The sequence below is a fragment of the Triturus cristatus genome, chromosome 5_1, assembly GCF_964204655.1.
Source record: "Triturus cristatus chromosome 5_1, aTriCri1.1, whole genome shotgun sequence".
In the NCBI taxonomy this organism is placed as follows: Eukaryota; Metazoa; Chordata; class Amphibia; order Caudata; family Salamandridae; genus Triturus; species Triturus cristatus.
The window spans coordinates 1,014,592,500-1,014,618,119 of NC_140587.1; the positions used below are offsets into that span (position 1 = coordinate 1,014,592,500).

At 47.3% G+C, this 25,620-nt stretch overlaps 1 protein-coding gene across 5 annotated transcripts in view; it reads left to right on the forward strand.

Annotated features, from left to right (window-relative positions):
- Positions 1–25,620, forward strand: part of LOC146832794 (TGF-beta receptor type-1-like) — a 1,867,988-nt gene that overhangs the window by 820,673 nt on the left and 1,021,695 nt on the right. For 4 of the 5 annotated variants that reach the window (XM_085606114.1, XM_085606113.1, XM_085606115.1 and 1 more), the window contains exon 5: positions 15,998–16,165. The exons of the other annotated variant lie outside the window; for it this stretch is intronic. In XM_085606114.1, coding sequence (XP_085462240.1) covers positions 15,998–16,165 — 168 coding nt within the window. The remainder of the gene's footprint in view (positions 1–15,997; positions 16,166–25,620) is intronic. 5 annotated transcript variants of the gene reach the window in all.

Here is a 25,620-nt window from a genome sequence, read left to right on the forward strand (position 1 = left end):
CCTGTAGGGTAGACTGTGCCGATCAGCGCACCGGTGGCGGGACTTCCGGTCAGCCAGCCCCGCCCACAACCCGGCAGCTTTGCCTGACTTCCTCCTCGGGCTCCTGCTTCCCGGCCAGGACTCGGGAACCAAATGCAGAGCAGCAGGGCTCGCGGGCAAAAAGTGCAGGGTAGGCTCCTGCTTCTGAAATAAACCCAGATGCGGGGTGGGCTCTCGCTTAGATCAGAGAAACGCGGGTGGGCTCCCGCTAAAAAGTGGCATAAACGCGGGGTGGGCACCTGATTTTCAAATAAGCATAAGAGCATGGTGGGCACCCTCTTTTAAAGCAGCGCAGGGGGGAAACCCACACGCCGGGATTCTCTCACAGCCTCTCGCTGCAGATGTGAGCTCCTCTCCTCTGCTGGCCAATAAAGTCAGAGCGCCCACGAGGAGCTGGATTTTTAAAAGGTCCAAGGGGCACAGCTGAGCCCAGGGAGGCCAGCACACAGGGCCCTCCAGCAGGGAGGCAAGCCCTCGTGGCGGTTCCTCCTGGGCCCCCAGCAGCAGCAAGCCCCAGTAAGCACAGGAACAGCACTACACTCATGGGGTCACAGCCTCTATATTTATAGTACATATTTGCTTTGTCTGCCCTGGCACAGGCTTGGGGGAACCAGCCTAAACTGGTTCAGGGGGAATTGAAGCACTTTGTTTACAAGGCTCCTCTTCCCCATTGTTAGGTGGGGGCTCGTCATCAGACACACCACAGTGGGGTGGAGCCAGCATTCACTAGGGCAGGCAAAATCCTATTCCGGGTCAGGAGACTACTCGATAAGGAAGATGCCTTATTCAGCCTAGCGCTGACTCACCCTGCCACTCCTGGAGCCACACACACCTCACCAGCCCCTGTTATTCCAAAGCCAGACATGCAATCCACATCAAGCAGGCAGACACATAGCACACAGAAATGCCAACTTCTAAAAGTGGCATTTCTAAAATAGTTATAATAAATCTGCGCAAACCATTGTGTTCCATTTATTATAACTATTCCAAATATACCAAACTTGACCACGCTGCTCCTCTCATATCCGGAATTATCACTGAAACACTTATCAGGGAATACCCAATGCATTCCTATGGGAGGGCAGCCTCACAGTAGTGAGAAACCAAAATGGCTGTTTGTCACTACCAGGACATGTCACACACTTAAGGTACATGTTCTAACTTTTACCTACAATGCAGCCTGCCCATAGGGCTAGCTAGGGCCTACCTTAGGGATGACTGACAGGTAGTAAAATGGGGGTCACAGACATGGCACACACTTTAGGTGCCACGTTAAAGCGGCAGTAACACTGCGTGCACAGGCAGAGGCCTGGGATAGGTTTGAAAGGCTACTTTGTTGGGTGGCGCAATCAGCGCTGCAAGTCCACCAGTAGCATTTAATTCACCAGCCCTGGGTATATGAGATACCACTTTACAAGGGACTGACAGGTAAATTAAATAGTCCAAACAGGTGTAGACCAATCTTACCATATTTACCACAGAGAGCACACACCCTTTACACTGAACAGCAGTGCTAAAGTGCCCAGAGTCCTAAAACCACCAACACCATGTCAGAAAAAAGGCTAGGAGAAAGGCAAAACGTTTAGGGATGACATTGAAAAAAGGGACAAGTTGAACAGAGCACTCAGTGGATCCTCATCAAAAACTACGTCTCACACCCTGTCTCCTCACACAGAGCCATGGAGACATAAGACATCCAGATCCCAATGAACTCAACCTAGCGATCTGGCACCTGAAATCAGAGAGTTTGGTTATCTGAACCTTCCACCAGACTGTATGAACATCATTAAAGAGGCCAGAAGGCCTGCTACAAGGGCTTGCTACGCAGCTAAATGGAAGCGGTTTGTTATGTCTTTTAATAACAACCATATCAACCCGTTATATGCTTCCATTCAAAATATCATTTGTTACTTACTACAATTGCAGCAGTCAGTATTGGCTTACACATCCATACGCTTACATCCCGCTGCAATAGCTGCATACTTTCAAAATAGACAGCATCTGTCCCTTTTCAGAGCACCTGTTATCAAGGCCTTTATGGAAGGACTCAAAAGAGTTATTCCACCAAGATTTCCACCTGCTCCAGTGTGGAATCTTAACATTGTCCTTTCCAGACTAATGGGTCCACCTTTCGATCCATTGCATAGATGTGAACTGCAATTTCTCATTTGGAAAGTTGCTTTCCTCATTGCTGTTACATCACTGAGGAGAGTGGGTGAGCTTCAGGCATTAACCATAGAGGAACCTTTTTTCCAACTCCACAAAGACAAAGTGGTTCTTTGCACTAGCCCCACGTTCCTACCCAAAGTTGTAGCTTCCTTTTCACATCAATCAATCTTTTGTGTTGCCTGTGTTCTTTCCTTAACCAGATTAAGTGGCAGAACGGGCTCTACACACTTTAGATGTTAGACAAGACTTATTGTATTACGTAGAGAAGAAAAAAACATTTAGTCAAACTAAACAACTCTTGGTGGCTTTTGCTTCACCACAAAGGCAATCCTATTTCCAAATCTGGTATTTATCGGTAGATTGTTAAATGTATCCAAACATGCTATGCAAAAGCAAAGAGGACTTTACCAATATCCCCTAGAGCGCATTCCACCCGCAAACTAGGACCTACTATGACTTTCTTAGGAAACATCCCCATAGCTGACATCTGTAAAGCTGCAACATGGTCTACACCGCACACATTTACCAAGCCCCATTGTTTAGATTTGTTAGTGAGACAACAAGCTAATGCAGGCCAGGCAGTTCTTTGAACACTCTTTCAAACAACTGCAACAGCTGCAGGTTAGCCACTGCTTTGGGAGAATACTGCTGTATAGTCTATGCAAAGCATGTGATCTACAGCTCACATGCCTCGAACGGAAAATGTTACTTACCCAGTAAGCATCTGTTCTTAGCATGTAGAGCTGTAGATTCACATGCGGCCACCCGCCTCCCCGGGTACCTATACCTGTTGCAGTTTCTTACTCATATACATACGCATGGACATCTTTATTCTACACTCACTAACTCCATTCTCACCCTCTGCGGTAAAACTATCTAACAATGGAGTCGCAGCCCATGCGCAATATCACCGAAAGGAGGAGTCACCTTACCTTGTGACTGGGAAGACTTATTTGAAGAAAACAACTTGCAAACATCCGGACCCAACACAAGATGGCAGGAGTATGCAAAGCATGTGAATCAACAGCTCTACATGCCAAAAAGAGATACTTACTGGGTAAGTAACTTTTTCCTTATTAGAGGGTAAATTAAAGAGGGAATAAAGAGATGAAGCGCTATAGAGAGAGAACTTTTTTAATTGCTACTTGTCAGTTCATGGTCAAAACAATGTATTGAAAATGCAGCTATACAGCAATAGCTTCACAGATGACGATACAACAAAGTAAAATTCTCACCGAATTTTGGACAAGACTGAGTAACATGCGCTCCTAGGCTCGGGACTGGGCAAGGACCTCACTTTGGTATTTCGTCTCACCTACAGACCTAGAGTACATTCTAAGCTTCATAAACACGCAAGAGGGTTGTGGGCACCGCTGAACATCTACGTGACTGTACTGGCAGATTGCAATTATTTGAAACAACACGGTTGAAAATTATTGCCTGCTGGACCCTTGTTTAGCAACATACAGGGCCTTCAGGCAAGTTAAAGAGAATGTAATTGCCATTAATTAGGCACTTACATATTCATGGCACATGACGTGGAGCTACTATGTAATACAAATAACTCTCTTGTCTGATTTTTCATTCCTTCCCTCGTGCGCAGTGCCGTTACTGGCGCTGGGCATGTAGAGGGAACAGAACAAGAGATAGAAAGTGGGCAATCACCGCATGGCTTCATAATGAAGGCCTACCTGCTTCTGCTGAGCTTATCTAGACTCTACATAAGAGCAGCGACAGGAGTGGCTGCAGCAGGCAAACCCAGCTGTCCTCTGGAGACTGAGGAGTTGCAGCAGTGACTCTTCGGCTCACTAATGCTGCACATGTAGGAGAAGCCTCAAGTTCACATGTCAGGTTGGACACAGACAGGCAGTAATCCAACCCAACATGCGCACTTTGCATCAGACCAGCCTGGTGTGAAGCCCCACCCACGCCTGCTTGCCCTGAGCTCTTACTCTTGCAGATTGGCTCCTGGCCTGTGACTGAAATTAAAGCATTGTGGCAAGGAAAAAAAAAGTAATTCTAAGATTTACAACCGGAACCAAGGAGGCACCAAATGCAGGGGTGCGACACTCGTATTGCCTCAATAGGGCAGCCGTCCCTGCTCAAAATGTTGGCATGTATGGTACATTGGACCACAGAGGGCAGAAGGAATATATAGGAACATGGACTTTGACAATAGAGGGCAGGAGTGAAGTGGGCAGGGGCACTAAACTGATCTTACATCGCAGATACCAGAGGTTTCATCAGCACAATACACCACACAGGGCAGGCGGGTGGGCAGTGCTGCACAACGGACTATGGAACGCAATAGCGAGGGGACAGGGCCATGCACATGGACAATAGAGAGCAGAGGAAAGGGCGCAAGCTGACTATACCAGACAGAAAGAAGGGGCAGTTGCAGCAAAGCAGACCATGAAGGCCAGAAGCGAGGGGAAAGGGGCACACCAACGGACCATGGAAGGCAAGAAGAAAGGGATAGGGGGCTGCACATGGGAAACAGAGGGCAGGAGCAGCAGGCTGACCATGCAGGGCAGGTGGGATGGGCAGTGGAAGCACAACACAACGTGGAGGGCAACAGACTATAATGGCATAAAAACAGACAATGGAGGGAATGTGTGATGGGATTGGGGAAGGAAGCCGACCACACACGGCAAGTGGGCAGGTACAGTGGCAGCACAAGATATCATGCATGGCAAACAGAAGGGTTAGTGGCAGCTCAGCAGCCATTGAGGGAAAGTGGAGGCAGAGGTCCATGCACAAAAGACAATACAGGGAAGAAGGGAGAGGTAGGGGCTGGACACAGACAAGAGATGGTAGGGGAAGGGGCAGGGGTTCACAACAGACGACCATGCAGGGCAGGCAGTAGGAGCAGTTGCAGTAGAACAGAGCATATAGGGCAGAAAGGAGTGGCAGCAAAATGGACCACCGAGGACAGAAGAGAGGGGATAAGGGCATGGTACTTGGACAATGGAAGACAAGGTGGAAGGGGCAGGGACAGGCAGCAGCTATCTAATCATGCTGGGCAGGCGAGATGTGCAGTGGCAGCTCAACAAAACATTCTGTGTACACAGAAGGAGCAGTGGCTGGTCCATAGAGCACGGTGGGCAAAAGGGAGTAAGCAGGGGCATGCACACAGACATCAGAGGGCAGGGGGAAGGAGGGGAAGGGCAGCAAGTTAAGCACAGAGGCTAAGCAGGAGGGTAATGTTAGGGGTATGGCCTCAGGCAACGGAGGGCAGAAGCAGTGGGCAGGGACATCACATTGGACCATGCAGGACAGAAGGGAGTGGGCAGGTTCATGGACTCTGACAACAGTGGGCGGGATGCAGGTGGGCAGGGGCAGCATGCTAAAGCTGGAAGACAGGCGGGAAGGGCAATGGAAGAACCATGGCCACCCAGGGTTGGATAAAGGGGAAGGGGTTGAACTTGGATATTGGAGGGCAAGGAGGAGTGGGGCAGGAGCAGCACAACAGACAGAACCAGACCATGCATCCTGCCCCCTGCCATGCATTATGTACATCTTAATTAACGTTAAAAAATATCTTGAAATTAACTGAAAAAAAGAGGTTAAAGTGATGTTATAGTTAGGAATTCTAACTTTAAATTAAGGAAAACCTTACAAATTCACTGTGAGAAGTTGGCCTGGCATATGCTGGTCACTAGTTATAGTGGCCACCTTGCACCAGTCCAATTTGACTCTTATGGTAGATAGGTTTAAGACAACCTTTTAAAGAAAGCTATCCTAGTGGTAGCTGTGGAGAGCAGCTGTGAGAAGTTGGCCTGGCATATGCTGCCCACTAGTTATAGGGGACACCTTGCACCAGTCCAATTCGACTCTTAAGGCGATAGGTTAAAAGACAACCTTTAAAGAAAGCTATCCTAGTGGTAGCTGTGGAGAGCAGCCTTCAGGCTAAGTCTTAAAGGAGTGTTAAGCTTATTGTTTTACCATAGATAACCTCTTGAATGACCAAATGAAAGAGTAGCCCACACAGGTATATATTCAAATTATATGTATTTATTCTAAGAATAATCCCACTAGTCTCTTTATGAGGCTGGAGGTAAAGATACAATTCAAACAAGCATTGATAGTTACAATAAATAGCACTGGAATCATAGGGCCCAAGGGGGGGACCAAACAATATATTAAAGTGGTATAAGAACCACGACAATTCTACAGACAGTGCCTAGGGCACTCAGGGTCGCTGGCCCCTTACAAAACCACCCAAGGTAGTGAGGAAGGGGACCCACGGAAAACGCGTGCAGTGGTATAAACTACTGTCGGGATCTCTATTAAACCCTATGGAGAATGTCGCGGTTTGAAATTACAAGAATCTAAACATTTCTAGCAGGAGTTCAAGTTCAGCAGCTTAGAGTTAAGCTCTTGGAGGGCCCACACCCACGACAGTACCGAGGTACCACTGTTATCTGCCCCAGGGAAGCCGGGTGCATAGGTCGTTTTCGATGTCGGGTCGCGATCGTGTTTTCAATGGAAAAACGTGAAGAACTGCTGCTAGCAAGAAGCGTCGTCGATGTCGTGCAGATTGAAGATATAGATCTTGAAGAGAAGGACCTGAAAGCAGAGGGGACAGAGTCTGGGTCATGGCACAGTGACCAGGGGGCTCAAGAGAAAGAGCCTTTCAATGTCGGGTGCTTCCAGATGGAGGATGAGTAGCTTGGATCAGCAGCCACGGGTTCCAGGAGGCATCAAGGAAGGCCAGCTTCTGGAGGGCGACTGTCCCACGTAGGATGAGGGTCGCTGCGGTGTTAGTGTCTGGATTGGATCCACTAAGCCTTGGCAACTGCAACCCACGCAAGAATCAAGAAACAGCTACTGGTGCAGACCCGCGAGGTCTCCAGCGAGGAGACTGAAGAGCAGGCCCGGAGCAACCAGGGGAGCCCTTGAAAGTGAAGATTGACCTCCGCTAGGGCCCACCAGTCGAGAGACAAGGGACCGCGGGAGGCAGCAATTTGGCGTGCGTAAAGATGCGCCCACGGGTCGCCGGAGCGGGCTAGGGCGTCGATCTTTGGCACAGATGATGCTGAGAGGTTAGCTCAATAATGGGCCAAAGCACAACTTCCCCACTGGTCGGGGTCGTGTGCTGTGCAAGAGGTGGCCGGTGTCCTGGGGTATTGGGGATCTCGACACCCACGAGGTCCATGGTGCTGAGCTTTGCTGTGCATACTCACTGGCCTCTGGGATGCTTGGAAACCCACCTCAGGGTAGGCAGAAGTCTTCGATGTCCGTAGGAGCAGTGGAGTTCCAACCGGGTCACTTGCAGTGTTTCAGGTGCCTGCCAAGCAGGGGGGTAACTCCTTTACCCCAAGGGAGATTTCTTCATTCAGCTGTGTGGCAGCAAGTCGAAGGTGCAAGTCTGTGAAGTCCAAGATTAATCTGAGGCTCTGGGGACCCTGCACCCACCTTTATCCAAGGATTAGGGGAGTGTCTAAATCAGAGCCCACCAATGAGAGTTCAGGCGGGAAAGGGTGGCTTTGTGTGTTTTCCCGCCTGGGCAGGGGACAGGATGCCCCTGAACCGGTTTGAGGCGGTGTATGCAGTAGTAGGCACTGGAGAAGCCTACGTGCAAGTTTGAAAGACATCCTATGGTGCACCCACCCAGTTCCAATCCACATAGTCTGTCTGGGGAGGTGGGAACACCTCCCTGCAACAAGATCCCTATTGTCCATCTGCCGTGGCTGGAGTTCTGCCCAGCAACAGGCAGCCAGAGTTGTGTGGGTGGCGGGTAGCATCCATTTTGTACTACGTGTGCACTTTTAAATTGGTGTCTAAAATCTGCCGCTTTTACCATATCACCACTCTAGCAGGGGGGAATCATGCCCTCACTCCCATGGCTGGATTGGGGGTATGATTCCTACATGTTTGACACCAAACACGACATGGTTCTGTGCAGCCACTCTCAAGTTATCACGCTATCGTGATTACTTATAATGCGGTTAAGAGTATATGGTATGGCAGCACTACAAACAACCTCGCACTAGTTTTTACGAAGGTTGCAGAGGGGCCCTACTCAGGTAGGGGTTCCCCCTCACATATATCTCAGCACCCTGCCTTGTAGGATTAGCAAGGCCTGCCTTAGGGGTGACCTATGAGGATATATGTGTTATAATTAAGTGGGATACAGGGTACCTATATCCCTGTAAGGGGTGCAAGCACCACCTTACCCAGACTACAGTAGTGGTCTGGTGGGTCATGTTGTATGGCTGTCCCAGGGGTGGCACAATAAGTGCTGCAGCCCCTGGTAGGCCTCTGAGGGACCCATGCCCTGGGAACCTAGGGTGCCATCTACAAGGGCCTCATAGGGTGTCCTCAGTATCCAATTGGTATGTACCTAGGGTACTCACATCAGTTTAGAGAGGAAGCAGATAGGCTGGGGTCCTGGATAGCAGGATCCCAGCCAGACTAGTCAGAAACCATTCAAATACCAGGCAAAAAGTTGGGGGCAACCATATAGTCAGATTCCACCTTCCTACAGCAGCCTTCAGGCTAAGTCTCAGAGGAATGTAAAGCAGCTTGTTTTACCTTATAATCTCTTGAATTACCAAATGAAAGGACACCACACAGGTATATATATCAAATATATATGTATTTATTTCTAGACACACTCTACTAATATCTTTATGAGATTAGAAGTCAGGAACACATTCAAATATCAACGTTTCACAATAAGTTAAGCACAAATATGGCTGGGGCCCTAGGGGCGTACCAGACCATATACTAAAAAAGAGGTTTAGGAAAGTCGACTTGCAGAATGACGAGGCCTAGGGCCTGTAGAATCGCTGGGGCTTCACTACTGCAGTGAAAGGAGGTAAGTAACAGACCCACGGGAAACGCATGCAGTGTGTGAACACAGATGCGGGTTCCCTATTGATTACAGTGGATCAAGTCGCGGTTTGATTTTTAAAGTTTTAGGGTACTTCGAGGAAGTCTACAAGCAAGCCACTTACAAGGTAAGTAATTCGAGGGCCAACACACACTTGGGCACCGGAGTGCACGAGTTACCTCACCCAGGGAAGCCGGGTTTATAGGTGTCTTTTGGTTTCGGGTCGCGCCTCTGTTTTATATGGATACCATAGAAGATTTGCTGCGTGCGAAGACTGAAGTGTCCGGTGGAATCCAAGGCTGGATTCAGGATGTAGAAGACCTAAAAATTGAAGGGACAGTGTTCACAGTCACTTGCCAGTGACCCGGGGCCAGGAAGATGGATGCCCCTGGATGTCGGGTGATTTCAGGTGATCAAGGGTGTTTTGACTCTTAGCTCGCGAGGTCCAGGAGAGATCGACGATGACCAGCAGCTGGATTCGGAGTGTCCCACGACGTCTGCAGCTGACTGCGGTGTCGGCAACCGGATTGGAGCCAACAAGCCTTGGCAACAGCAAGTCTTGTGGAAAGTGAATTTAGTCAATGGTGCAGACCAGCAAGGTCTGAGGAACTCACCCAGCGAGGGAAAGTGAGGGCAGGCCTGGAGCAACCAGGGGAGCCCTTTGAGTGGATAAGAAAGTCTTCGGGGGACCCACAAGCCAACGGGCAAGGGATCGCAAAGACGCCTCTTGAGGAAATGCTTCACAGGAGCCCACGGTCACTAGGGACGGGGTAGTCCTCTGATTTTCACTGCACAACCTGCTGGTGGCTTGGGCCACAAATGGTCCAAAGCTCAAGTTCGTAGAACGTCGTGAAGGGGTTGCACTTGACAATAGTGCACGGTTCCCAGGTATTGCAGTTCCTCGTCACTCATGGGGTCCACTCGCCTCAGATTTGCTGGGGACTCACAATGGCCATCGAGAAGTCAGGAAATCCACTTCCAGGGCTGCAGGGACTTCGGACTCCGGCGGGAGCGGGACAGTTTGCGACCGTTGATTCAAGTTTTGGTGCCTGCCAAGCAGGGGAGTCACTCCTTGACTCCAAGGGAGATTCTTCCGTCTTCCAAAGGTAGTGGAACGTCGAAGGACCAGGATTCTTCTTGTAAAGCGTCGTCCAGGGTTATCTGATTTGCAATGGCAAGGTTTCCCTATCTTGTATTGAAGGTTGGGGAGGGACTAGCTTTATGACCACTCCTCTGGGAGTGTCAGGGTAGGGGGTGGTTACACCCACTTCCCTTTGTCCAGTTTCGCGCAAGAGCAGGGGCAGGTAGCCCCTGAACCGGTTTGAGCTGGCATATGCACAGAGGAGCCTACTGCTCCCCCAGTGCAGTACTTCAAAGCACTCTAGGAGTGCACCCACCCAGCCCCAATACACTAAATCCTGTCTGGAAGGTAGTGACACCTCCCTGTGACAGGATGCCAATTGTTGGGCCTCCCTCCACTGCGAGTTTCAGTCAGCAGCAGGAGGGCAGCCCAGTGTCTGTGCTGGTGGCATCCATTTTGTGATGCCAGGGCTCTTTCAGATTTCTACAGTGTTACCACAGTAGGTACATGTCGTTCCATCTAGAAGGGTGGGATCATACTCCCACACCAGTTACTGGTGTGGGGGTATGATTCCAAGTTGTTTGACATCAAACACAACATGTTTTGATGCAGTCATTCCAAAGTTAGCATTAACTGGGAGGTTATAATGCACTTAAGAGTATATGGTTTAACCGCATCCACAAACAGCCACAGAGAATAGACTCTGCCAGCTGCAGAGGGGTGCTGCTCATGCAGAGGCACCCCCTCACATTGTAAACCAATCACCCTGCCCTCAGGATTGATAGGGCCTGCCCTAGGGGTGACCGATAGGTTTATATGTGTGTGTATGGTGAGATATAGAAACCTATACCTCAGTGAGGAGTGCTAACACTACCTCACCCAGACTGCAGTAGCAGGCCTGTGGTGTCAGATTGAGTCTGCTTCCCAGGGGTGGCATAATACATGCTTCAGCCCCTGGTAGGCCTGTGAAGTGCCTATGCCCTTGGTACCTAGGGTACTATATACTAGGGGCGCATAAGGTACCACAGTATCCAATCACTAGTGCATCTAATATGCACACCAAGTCGGTTAGAGAGAACAGAGAGACTGGGGTCCTGATTAGCAGGGACCCAGCCAGATTATAGCCAGAAACCAGTGTATACATCAGAAAAAAAAGTGGGGGTAACATAAGTGCAGATCCTACTCTCCTACATTCACTGAAAAAAACAAAGGTAAAGGGATGTTATAGTTAAGTGAAAGTCATTCTTTAACCCTTGTATATTAAATCAGTTATGACATATTAATTGATTATGGATTATAGTTACTCTGGATAGGCTCGAGAGAGTCCTCTGGGAGCTCAAATTCAAAAATGGAGGGTTCTGATTGTACCAGGGAGCTTTTTTCCCCTTGGACCAATTCGCTTGGCAGGAGTCAGCAGGAGCAAGTAATCTGATTGGCTGCCAGCAACATAAAAAAAAAGATTGCTGGCAGCTATTACAGGACTCGGTCTCCTGTCCTGAAATTAAAAAAACGAAAATAAAAGTGATATAAAGGGGCAGGGTAGGGATAGCCTGCCCCCCTAGACCCCATGGGCAACCCAGAAGTACCCATGAGACCAAAATTAAAAAATAAATACTGCAGGATCACAGAAAAAATTGCAAGTTTCCTGCGGGATTGGGACAAAAAACACAGAATGGCAGGCCAGGCTGCATTCTTTGATGCGCTGTCCCCCTCCTCGAGCCGCCATAGGCCCCGTGGACCCTATCCCCTAAGCCCAATTTATTTATATGGATAGGGGGGCAAGTTGCCCTCCTCGCCTTTAATTTTTTTAAAACAATTGTCCCTGCGGGTTGGGATCCCCAGTGCCTAATAAGGCTCGGGAGGAGAGCCACATGGCGCCGTCAACCGTTAATGTAAAAAAAACAAAAAAACAGCCCTAGGGGATGGAGTTCCCAGGGCCTAGCAATGCTTGAGGGGTGGGGGGGCACATGGCCCGCCTCCCCTTTAATTGTAGCAGTGGCCCTGGGCTATGGCGTACCCAGGGCCTCAAAAGACTTGCGGAAGGGGGTGGACACCCAGCCCCCCTCCAATTCCTTAAGAAAAGAAAGGGCCATGGGGGATGGGGCCTTAGGGCCTTAAAAGGCTTCGGGAGTTTGGCCACGTGCCGCCCCCCCCTTAAGAAACAAACACAAAAAAAACCTGGGAGGTGGGGTCTCCAGGGCATAATAAGGCTCAGGGAGGGGGGTACGTGGACCCCTCCTCTTTAATAAGCATATGGTCTGTAGCCAGTCCGCCACTGTGCATGGCCAAATGCTGTGCACAACAGGGGTTTGGCTTTACGTATGGCAATAACATATTACTTTACGTTAAATACCTAGAAATTCACAGAAAATAAACAAAGATTAAAGTAATGTTCTAATTAGGTGAGTCTCAGTGACAACATTAACGTTTTGAACTGCGCCCCTGCCATGCACTGCTTATGTCCACACATCACAACACTCGTGACATGTTCTAAGACCTCACTGATGACATCATCCAATGAGTTTGTTAGTTTGTTTTAAAGGGGGCATAGTGGCGGGTAAATACCATATTTTTCTACCCAATTTTGTACAGCCTGTGTCTAGAGTTTAGAAAATGCATGTGCTCCTAATGCACCATAGGTGTGTACATTGAACACATTATAAATATTTGTATTGAAGAGTAACTCTGTGCAGTTGACAGTTTACTCTTCAATACAAATATTTATAATGTGTTCAATGTACACACCTATGGTGCATTAGGAGCACACTGTGGGCACCAGGTACTAAACTATGTACATGTTCTTTTTTTGTCTTCAAGATGGGCTATCTGTAAAGTTTTTGCCACAGTATGAAGGCTGCAGGTAGTATGATCTTTAGCACCTTCAGACCCAGGGCCGGACTGAGAACCGAAACCAGCCCTGGCAAACTGCTCGGTTGCTCCCCCAGGGGGGTACGGGCGAGCTGTTTTCTAGGGCTGGTTTCGGCCGATTTTGTTACAGGGGGCTGATATTGCCGGCCCCTGGTAAAAAAACGGACACCCAGTGGCCAAAAACAGGACCCCACTCTGGCGGCCCACTGGGGAAACGCCCGGTGCCTGTTACGGCCTGTCCGGCCCTGTTCAGACCTTGGTTATTTTAACCGAATAGTCGCAGTTTGAAAATGGTTTGAATAGTGTACACCGTTTTTTGTTATAAATACAGAATGCTAGTGTTCTAGTTGTTCAGTAGAACACAAGGGGAAGCTGTATTAGACCTCTCTTTTTCTTTGTCTACGTAAGACGGAGGGATCAGTGTGAACATTTCCATGAAGGAGCCGAGGTGGATAACACTTTTCTTTTTTGTGCAGAAAGTTTTCGTGCAGATTCATCAAACAGCGCCAAATTTATTATCCCGTCTTAATGTGGTAACTCTGACCTAACTAAAACTGTAAAGATCAGTAGTTCCAGACAGCAGACATACTCCAGAGTGGGTGGGTGCAGCAGTGCTCGGCATGACGGGACTCGGTCCTCCTCAAAGAAATGAGGTACTCGTCTCATACCAAATTGATGACGAGGCACCGGCAGTCACGAGTTTGCTGTGTCGAATCTTTATTTTCTAAAGATTGCATGTTTACCTCTTTCCTCTGCTAGATAGCCTTGGTCACGATAGTGCCCACCATTTTAGATACCCTCTAAATACACAGATGTGATCAGTGATGAACATAAAAAGAGTGCATACAAGCTGCGGTCACAAGTTCATAATGAGCTTCTTACAGGCTAGTCGACAATCCTACAATGACTCTCAGGGGGCGAGATGTTAAGGCATACAGTCATGCCCAAGTGGGCTTTTTAATATCCCTATCATCATAAATACCGTTATGTTAGGCTTCAACAATACTGATTACATAATCGTAATTGTAATCATAACTATCAAATAATTTAAAGTAATTTTGAAAGTATTTTTTTTCTTTTTTGTGTTGTTGAGGAACCAAAATGGTTTGACGGCTAAGCATATTTATTGTGATGCACTGGCGTGACAAGGGCCTCCTTCTAAGGGCCTTCTAAGCCAGGATGAATTTTAATTTTAGAAAGTAAGCCCCATGGTTATGCTAATATTATACCTACTCCCGAAGGTGCATAAGGATATAATCCCTTACGCAGACCTATAGTCTCAGCCCAGATCAATACATTTAGCTGTAGGCTCAAATTGACTAATTATTTCGTGTTCCCTTTGGTGAAAAACATTCCATCTCATGAGCAGTATGTACAAGAAACACACAATTTCTATAACAGATTTATGATATTAACTAGCATGAGGTTTATTTGCTTTTAGATGTGTCAACCTTATACCCTGGTATTAGGCGTAAACACTTTCTCATGTCACGCCCATAAAAAAAACATTAACTCACTAGGATGTTGCTTGATATGCTACACCTATGTCTCGCACAAAACCTCTTCACATTTAATTGAAAGTACTTCGGATAGAACAAGGTACTGCCATCAGTCCCTGCTTCTCTCCCAGTAATGCAAATGCGCATATGGGCTGGCGGGAGGAGCAAGTACTGCGTAGTTGTGATTTGGAGCCATGGGCTTACCACATAGTCTTGTGGATCCGTTTTATAGATGGCTAGTTTGATTATTTGGAAAGGTGATCAGGAAAAAGCAATGGAATTTGTATCCATTAACAATGAGAATGATTTGAATCTGAGATTTACTAGTACTGTCAGTGTCACCGATATTGTATAGTTAGACTACTTGCTTGAGATAAGAGGGGGACAGAGGTAGGGGCACTAGTCACAGCCATGCATAAATAGCCCACTGCAATGAACAGTGTTTCACAAGCCTAGCAGCTTCCATCCTAGGGACCTTGTTGACTATATCCCCTATGAGGAATTATTGCGTGTGAAAAGAAAGTGCAACTCACAGGAGGGATATGAGAGAGCAACCACAGATATGACAAAAAGATTTCAGTCGAGCGGCTACTCATGCAATACTTTATAAATATCTGAAAAAACGATCACTAACCTGGATAGGCATTAGATTCTCTTTAAAATTAAAAGGAAAAACATCTGACAAAGGTAAGGATATACAAAGACTTAAACTACATACAATAGTGAACATCAAGTGACCTTTGCCTGTTGTGATTCCCATTTCAGTATGGACTTTGGCAGGCTGTTAGTGTCACACTTACATACTTATTCTAAGTCTGTCAGGATATAGTGTCTGTTTCAGCTTATCTGTGTTGGTCATTTCCCCCATAGTTGTCTGTGATATCAAGAGTTGAGTGAGCTGGGCCTGAATGTTCTAGCTGGCACTGTTTTTTTGTGCTGTTATTTTGAAGCATGCCATGCCCTGCCCTACCATTCTGGAGCACCACTTGTCTGGTCCACTGCACTTTAAAGAGCAGATCTCTGGTGCAGCTTCCCATCACTGCTGTGGTTGATCTTCCTCAGATCCCGATCCACTAGTGATCCGCTTCTGTGCAGCAGCAAGCACATATCAGATATTGCTCTCCAGTCTGCTCACCAGTAGCTCATCCTAGGCACTGCATGTTACACCTTGCTGAGGCTTTAGCAGCGCTCCAATGTCATTCCGTGTGTTCTCTATGTCACAAACCTATCATGTGAAGTCTTTTCTTTCTGTCTGTGCTCCAGATTACTTAAAAGTAATCTTAGAAATTGTTTACCAAGACCTAAAATGACCTAATGTTGCAGAATAAATTACTCTAACTGTACGTTGTTGTTCATGTGTCCAAAGTGTTTTTTTTCCATTTACCCCATTAAGCAATTGAGATTTCACTGCTTTACGTTTATAACGTTTCATGTTAAAATTATGTTTTGAGTGGCATGATTATATTAATGCTAAACTACGTTTATGTTCATTTCACTTTGTAGACAATGGTACGTGGACTCAGCTGTGGTTGGTATCAGACTATCATGAACATGGCTCACTCTTTGATTACCTAAATAGGTATACAGTTACTGTGGAAGGAATGATCAGACTAGCCTTATCTACAGCAAGTGGTCTTGCTCATCTTCATATGGAGATTGTAGGCACACAAGGTACAGTATTTCCTTTCTCTTGGTAAGGTAGCGTATGTGCATATCTTACATAGGATAAAGCTGTGAGTGAAAACATGTTTTCTTGTTTTATCCCAGAATATCCTAAATAATATACAAAATGTATTCCATGTCCTTGATTTAAAAAAAAAAACATGTTTCTGATTGATTGTCAATGTAGGTAATTTGATATGATAACGTTCTTAGCTATAGAGAATGTTTGTTAAATTCTGTTGAGGTCACAGAGGCAACGATTAGGCTTCACCTTTCTTCGCTTTACTCCTCAGCATGTGTTGCCTGCTGCACTTATCTAAACATTATGCAGAGGGGCTTGTAGTGAACATATGTTTGTTGTAGTTTGGTGTAAATTTCTTAACTTTTCCCTATGGATTCGGTAAATACAGTTTTGTTAGTGTTAGATAAGTGACCATTGTGGGAAAGCATGGTTTTTGTAGGTTTCACCTCATTTTGCCACCATTTGGACTAGTAGCTGCTGATTTATGACTCTGAAAGTGCACTGGAACCTGCTAAATAGGCCCCAGGGCCAGTGCTCTCTCCCTAAATACGATATAGCAAATTGGTCCTCCCCAATTGGGAGAACTTTAACCCTCTTATAAGTCCCTAGTAAAGTGGTAAAAAGGGTACCCATGGCCTGGGTGTTAGGTCACCAGGACCTGAAGCACTATTTGTGCCCTGAGTGACCCAAGTACATAGATGACCCCAGGTCTGCCATTATAGTAACAAGGCAAACTGCTTCAACTCGACTTTGCCCTCACCATGAATGGAAAGGTCAAAGTTCTATCTTTAATGTATGTCAGTTACCCCTAAGGTAGGCCTCCTAATCCCAGGAAATGGGGTGCACTATATTAAGTGTGAACATATAAATGCAAGTTTATTTGTCCCTATAGTAGCCCTTTCCATTAAGGACTACTATAAATGATCAGCGATCGATAGGATAACATGGGCTGGCACCCTGCATCTGAGGTCGCCAGCTCCATTATGGTACCGCCGAATATGGTCACGTTTGGTATCAAACAACATGCCTCCTCACCCTCACATGATTCCTATGTCGAATTTGATGTGGCATTCACCCAGGGTGCTACCTTAGAGGTAACCAACCTGGTTGTCTCAGCCTTTCCTGTGCTTAAGCTGGCAGCCTGCAGTAGCTGGTGCTAAGACAGGAATCTGACCTTCTGCTGGGCAGAGTGAACACTCCCAGGAATCACAAACAAAGGCCTGGCTCGGAAGGTGGTGACACCTCCCACCCTTATAGGATGCCTAGTGAAGTGGCACATCAGGGCGGTCGCTTCAAAGCATGCACCCCCTCTGGTATGCATGCAGGCTGATTGCCAAAGGAGGAAGCTAGCCTCCCCCTAGGCACATTTTCACCCAGGTAAGCAGGACAATTAGTTATGGTGACGACATACACCACCAGAAGGCTAGCCACACACCTAGGTTTAGCTACTTGGTCTGTATAGCCAAGGAAGGTTTCTACCATTGTTAGATGTTGCAGAACAGAGGGTTCTGGGTAGAAAAGGTGACACCCCCTCCCTCTGCCCCCCCCAACCCCTATATGTAGTCACCTCAGGGACGGACTAGCCGCTGGGGCAAGGATCCCATTGGCCACTTGCACCCCTACCCCTAAAACTAGGATTTATGGGACACTCCTGATACCAGAAACTCCGATCCATGAAGATTGCAAAGAAGAGACCCAAGTCTTCGGGAACTGAAGCTACACAAACCAAAGGCGGGATACTCTGCACCAGTGACAACGCTCCCAAGAACTGCACGACTGAGATTCAGCCTGGACCAGAGACCTGCCCCCAGACAGAGGGACCCCTTTGAGAGCTATAGGCACCACCTGCAGACTCCCTTGGACTAGTAGGACTAGTCCACTGCAACCACAGGTAAAAAAACAGCTTCTTGGAACCAAATAATCCCTGGCCATTGGGTCCTCTAAGGAATTGCTCAAAAGTAGATGGTCCAGTACATTATGGGAAACATAGTCCTGACCTCCAGCAAGTTGCAAGCAGCTTCCTTACCCCCTCCACCCCGGACCTCTGGAAGTCGAAGAATCATCTTGCTAACCTTACCGCTACCAAGGCTTGCTGGTGACCAGTCCGGTTACTACCATCTTCACTTAATGCTGCAACAAGAGGGAACCAAGCAACCCCCTTCAACTGACCACTGCAGAGGCCCGTTGGTAACTTTTTGCATCAATTTCCTCCCCAGCACTGTCTAAGTGGTAAATCAGCACCAAGGACAGCCAGGACAACTTTGCAACCCCGCCCCTTGGGCCAGGTAAAATTGAACTGAATGTTGTGGCTTGGTCCTGGGACCCGCATCACCTTACCCCTCTGTATCTCCACGTAACTCAACCTGCAAGTGATCAATTGTCACTAGAGCCTTCTTCCTATTGACTGCAATCGTAAATCTGCTTTAATTTTATAAATTGGTGTTGGATTTCCCTTGAGTCATGTCAATTACATCTAATCAGCAGATTCCTTAACTTTTGAATTCTCCCCAGACTTTAGACTGGATCTGGAAATTTTCAGCAGTACCTCTGCGTGCCGAGGTGCTGCGCTGTATGACTGTGATTACGTCGACTCTGATTGTGATGTCAGTGGAGTCATATAAGTACCCTCTGGCACGCAGACATCTGTTTCTTCTTTCTGCCTTGTAGCGTGGATCTTGAGAAGTGGTTCCTCATGCCGTTATTTTGGCCTACTTCAACAAGTTTTGTCGGTGGGAACAGTGTGCCGTTTCTACATGTCTTCAGGCTTTAAGCCATGTGGGTCTTGTACTCGACGAATTTCGGTTACCAGGCAGGACCCCACAAGTCTTACCTACTGCTTGCAGAGTAATCTCACAGAGACGACTTGAACAACCTCCACCGTCTCCCACCTTTCCCTTGTGATAGAGTATATACTGACCAGGGCGAAGATGGGGACCGGGAGAAGGAATCGTAAGGTGTGTAGTGTTGTCCTTCTGTGTTGACCTGGTGTGTACGCCCACGGAAGACGAAAGGCCCCCCTTTTATGAATACTGCCTGTAGGGACAAACTATATGGTTAGATATTGTTGCACCCTTGGATCACATTCATACAGGCTTCCATACAGACATCCAAACACGTTGTGGGAAGAATATTGTATTCACCTGGGACGTGGTACGGGCTGGTACTGTACTCATCTGCACGCAGAAGGGAGAAAGTGGAATTGAGGTCGTAGGCGCTCCGAATCCCGACTACTCCAGCCAGGGGAGGAATCCGATGCCTAAACACGCTCGGTTGAGCGAAGCGGGTTCATTTTCGGCCTCACCCAGTAGTGCCTCCCATGTTGGCCTCCCAGTCTACTTTTTTGTACAAGGAAGCTGGATCGCTAACCTGCGGATCTCGGAAGACCCTGTTAATTCTCAAGGAAGTGGAACAAACACTCTGGCAGCCATACGGGTAGCCCGACCACCCAGACAGTGTCCCGGGTCCTGAACCATGACAGTTATAAACTCACATTCAGTTTGTATATGGTGTTTGGGAGAACACCATGACTCCGATGAATGCGGCTCTTCCCAGAAGCTGAAGCTGAAGGCTCTTAAGGAACGTCAGATAAAGTTCTTGAATTCGCAACTGACGAGGTCTCCAGATGCTTCGTGTCAGTCTCAATCCTGGAGCTGGAGCCGTTCATGGGGACGTTGCTCTCCATCGACTTCCCAAGGTAAGCGTAGGAGACTGAAGTCGCGGCCTCTCTGACTTCACCACGTGGAGAATCAGTCTCTCACGGCTCCTCCGCTCGCTGGTTGAGGAGTCTGGCCATGACTCAGCCCTGTGCCTCCCTGTTTTTCCGGGAGCTGGGGCTTTGATGGCCCAGATGAAGGAATACTATAATTCTCTTTATCTTATATTTGGACCCCATCCCCTGGAGCGCCGTCGGGCTGCATGGAGGTGAGAGGAGTCCTAGCGGTGGGCTCGCCCTCTGTCATTTGGGCCATCTGAGTCATCGGGTCAACGCAGGCAGATCCGCTTTGGCACCGGTGCACAGCCCTTCAGGGTTTCCACCTTCGACATCCATTCTTGATTAGCTGAATCTGGCATTGATGTGCGTTGTGCCGATCAAAGTCATTTCCCCTCTTCCCTTCAACGTCGAAGAGTCACCTTCTCGGCGGCGATCCGTGTCAGGTGCAGCGTTGATAGAGCCAGTTCAGGGGAATGTTGTATTTCCACTTCCCTCTCTTGGTGGGGCTTTTGGTAGGTGATTCAGAGGAGTCTGGGCTATTACAGCCTATTTCTGAGGTTTTTCCACCTCTTATGGAGGAGAATTGGCTATCTACAATTGGTGAAGCTAGTGGACTTGATTCTTCCCCAGCCTCTGGACTACCTTTCCCCTCGTAGTCTAGCTACTGAGGTGAGTTCCTCCTTTGCAGATATGTTCAGGAGTGTGACAGTGGTTTTAGATTTATCTCTGCCTACCCTGGAGAAGTCCACTGACACCCTGATAGGGTTGGAGCCTGTTGTTCCATACAGTGATGCCTTGTACGACATATTGTTGAGTACTTGAGCTAAGCCTGATGCAGGGGTCTTGGTGGACCGTGCTATATCTCACGGGCACCTGCCTGCTCGTGGGACCCTACTTGACTCCTCAGGTATCCTATCTCTCATAGTCTGGTAAATCAGGCTGTTACAGCCTCACAGAATATGGATCATCTACCTAATGAATCTGCAGCTTGATTTCTCTATCACATGAACAAATTACCTTCAGTAATGCATTATCTGGTACACACATAGTTTAGCTACAGATTCCTTAACGCCCTACCCATCCTCCCGCTCCACGAATGGCCTGTAGAGGTTGTACCTTTTTCATCACTGGTTCTTTACACTGGTGATCACTGTTTCAGATTGTTGTGGGACTCAACAAACAATTTGGTCTTAACTCCTAGATCTTGCCTTGGTATTACCGTACCGTTCATTTCCATTTTCTAGTTATTGTTTTGAAGGTACATTGTTCTTTTTCGGCACACTGTTTCCACACCCAGTTTCTATAGTGGCTCTGCATTCTGGCGCTGAAAGTTTCACAGAAGAAACTGACGTCTGTGCACCATAGGGGACTAATATGACTTCACTGATGTCACAGCCGAAGTTGATGTCATCACGGAGTCGTACGGCGCCGTCCCCCGGCATGTAGAGGTACTGCTGAAAAATATCCGTATCCAGTCTGACGCCTGGGTAGAATTCAGAGTTTGAGGAATCTGCAGCTAGACTGTCTCTACCAGTGCATTAGCGGAGGTAAGTAACTTGTTGTTATTGTCCATGTTGGTACTCTAACACATTTTCCTCTAGTAAAGCCTGACTGCTTTTGGCACACTACTAGGACTGAGCGAAGATTTTATTATTGTGAAACCAACGACCTTTCACGTGGCCGATTAGGACATTGTCGACATTACTAAGTTAGGATGAGCCCTGCAGCCATGATGCAACTTTTGTGCACGTTACTACAAAGCTTTGTTTTTGAAAGACTCTGTTTATGTCTTTCACATGAGAACTGTTTGCAGTGTTCGTTCTCTGCTTGTTCCTGGAGTTAAGTCTGAACATTGTAAGCAAGGTCAATAAACCATGCCCCTTGTTATTTTATTCTGGTCAGGCCCTAGCAACTAGACAAAACACACAAATGCAGCTGCTGCTTGAAGCTCGTACTTTGATGTTACGGGGAGACATGTTTAGGTGAAAGACACTTGGCGAGAGCAACACACACCTACCATGTAGAAATACAATCTATGGTCTGGGGAATGGGGTCTGCTGATCTTACATTATATAATAATACTTCTTCTTACCAAGGGGAGGGAGGTTTGGCACTATAGTCCTTTCTCCATTATCTTTATTCTATGACATCTCCCTTCATGATGTATTACCTAGCTGCAATGTTAACCATATTCGTGTTATGCATCTTTCTGCTTGTTGTGGCACGTATACTGCATGTTAGAGCACGATAGTTAAAATAAACGTTTTAAACAATAGTCATGTCTCAGTCAGGTCGTATTGTGGACAGGTACAAGAGTGTGAGCAAAAAGGTGTGTCTTGTTACCGCGATTCCTGAGAGATCCAGGAGTGTTGTGTTCTGGGGTGTCTAATCATTTGCTTCTCCGTGAGTGTGTAGGAGAGCGAGTGAGACACTATAGCTAGTCGGTACTGGGCTTGTGGGCACTAAGGCGATGAGAAGGCTTAGCCCCTATACACCGAGGTCCCATAATCCTGTGCATAGTTCTGTGCAGAATCCCTGCAACAGACCAGTTTTGGAGGATCATGTTAGTATAACATGGTGAGGCCTAATCAGCATCATCACATAATACTCTACTTTCCTACAACATTGATAACAGTAATCATTGTTTTCAAAGCCAATTTTTATTGACATGTTCAAAATGTAGCACAGTACAATGACTAATGATGAGTAGAATTATAGTCAACTTATTTGAGTGAATACACATCTGGAGACAGTGCCAGGTTTGGTGCCGCAGATTAGTATAATGTTTTGCATACATTGAAATGTTTGTTTTTGGTTTATAACATGTAGTCAGAACTAAAACCCTTCCCCCACCAACATCCAAAGACTCACCGAGCTAACATTCTAGAGCAGGCAGCCTAGGGTGTTGGGATCTATTTTCAGGGAATTTATGTTGGTGAGGAAATGTGATGGCATGGAGCAGCTGGAGAAGGAGTCGAAGTTGCTGTTGGAAAAGGGCAGGTGTAGGAGATAGTAGGCGCAGATTCACAATGAGGAAGCTAGGGCTGTCAAGTGTCATCTCGGATGTGTGATATGAAGTCCTGGAGGATCGTGTCCCAGCAGGTTGCTATGGGGTTTTTCCATAGCCCTGTCTTTTCTTCTTGTCGGAGGGCTGTGCTCTCTGCTTGTGCCCATCTAACGATCTCTGTTTGCCAGTGCTAGATCATGGGAGGTGCAACAGATTTCCATTTCATTGCCACTGCCCGCTTGGCCAGGTATAGTGCAAGATCTGTGAAGCGAGTCGTGGCCTTCTGTCACAAAGTGGTGGATCCGCCTCATGATTTATTAAACTTATATTATGCCTCTCCTTATTTACAGCCCCACCGTTCACTTACCACATTCCTTGAGGTAGAATCGTGTTACAAAGAAGACGGTCCCTTTAAGGAACTGGACTTGTTATGTAATTCTTCCTCTGTCGACGTAACATAGACAGGAGAACCAATTGCAATCTACCCTCACTGGGAGGATTTTTTGAAACCCGCAGAGAAGGTGTCGTCCAGAACGAGGAGAAAAAGCCACCGCCGCACGAGCAAGAGGAGAGAGAGATGCGTACAAGTCTTTCCAAACACAGAGCGACCGGAAATCCACCGCGAAAGAACTCTGACGACCAGACCCACCATACCCTCACTGGAGGCATGAAGAGACGCCAGTTCCGAACTCACCGGCAGAATCTGAGAGAAGCTGACAGTGTCACGAGGTGTCCCACCACGTTCCTGAAGGAGTGTGGCTCTCCCAGGAATGCACTCATCTATGGGACCTGATGGGGAGGACGGAGGAAAGGGCAAACAAGTCATAAAAGAGAACAAGGGAAGAGAAACGTTTAGAGTTGAATAAGTCAGTAGAATCATCCACTGAAACTGTTACAGAACTGTTGGAGATAATTATTTAAGTGGAAAATTCCTCACTCCCCATTCCCAAGAAAGCAAAGAGAGCTAAAACACTTACCTGGCTCTGTATTCTTTCCGAGGCACAAACACCGTTGGGCACTTGGAAGAAAAGAAACCTCGAAGGACCCTAGAAGGAAGAAAAAGAGGAAGAATTCAGTTTTGAGATTCAGAGATAGTGTACTAAAAAAATAAAATAGTGAGAGACGAAGCAACACACGTTCTCTGCTTTTTTGTCATCCCCTAAAAGTTTACACGTTCCCAGTTTTGGGGCGAGGCAATTGGCCAAACAGGCACTGACATGCTGAGTCAAATTGCTCCTTGCCCATGGTTCAGAGAATGTCCAGCATAGCTGCATCCCAGTAGAGTTGCAGGGACCCACAGGCCCACAACGTGTGGATCACATGCTCAAAATCTAACTTACAGCGCAGGCATTCATCTGGGACCAAGGGATTTATTTCTGGTGTAGGTGTCGGGTCTTGGTCAAGTAGGTCCTGTGTGTGAGGCAGAATTGTATGTACTTAAGTTGGGAGTTGTGGAGGATCTTGCTGGGATATTCTAAAATATTTAGCCACTCCAAGCCATGGAACGGTTGTCCCAAGCAGGGGTGGCTCCTCCATTTGAGTGGAGAAGCGTCGCCCCATAGGCCCCAGGACTGGAAAAAAATAAGTTTATATATTACTGTTTTCTTTTTCATCAACCTGTCCCGAACTAAGTGTGGGCACTGGGCCAGTGCTGCCGAGTGGCAGTAGCAGGGAGCTGTGCACTTTAAAATGTGCATATCTCTTTGACAGCCGTCTTGGGATGGCCAGCCAGACATGTGCATTTTAAAGTTCTCTAACCTAGCTGTTTTAGACAGCTAGTTTAGAGAAAGCACATGCCTCCAGTGCCCTTAGGAGCGATGGGGAGAGCCTGCTCTATCCAATCCTGGCACTGCTTTTATGCTGTGAAAGAAGCACCAGGATTGGTTAGTGTAGTTTCTTGCTTTGGAAGCTTCCTGGAAGACACCTGAGGGAGGAGGACATCGTTCTGTGAAGGTAAGTGAATTAATTTTATTATTTTTGTGTCTGCCGAAGGTAGAGGATCACGTCTTCTGCATAGAGGAAGACCACTTGCATCACAGTTGCCAAAGTAATGCCTCATTTCCTGCAACTGGTTCTATATATTCTATAACTGGGATGGGGCAACCCTGTCAGTTGCCCTATATATGGGATAGACCTCTGAGATATGGCAACTCAAACTGGCTCTTGCGTTGGAATATGGGCGTCAGATCCAACCTATGATTTGTGGGACAAAACCGTATTGTGGGGAGGGCCCAAAACATGTAGTCCCATTTTAGAAAGATAAATGCCTATTCCAGGTCAATAGAATGGTAGCCCGCGTTGGACCAAGTTCGGGCAGCCTGTTCCATATATACGAATAAATGTATGTTTAATGAAGTGTTACAGTGGGGCGATAAAGCTGTTCTTAACGGTATGAATCAGTTTAGGTAGAATAGGGAGTATGTGGTCTGCGAGTATTTTGATGAGAATTTTATAGTCTGACGAGAGAAGGGTGATCAGTCTGCAAGAGGATAGAGGGGTTGCGGCCCATTTTCAGGATTGGCACTACTTGGGCTTCCCATAGCGAGGGTGGGAGACAGCCAAGTTCCCTTGCCAAATGGAACAGTTGTAGGAGGCGTGGTGCCAGAGAAGCATCATACATTGTGTAGAACTCAAGGATAGGAATGTTCTGATCACCTTCTTAATCCCTTGTACTTTGATGGAGCCTTGTGTGCACTGATGGTCTATTGGTACCTGGGGTAGGT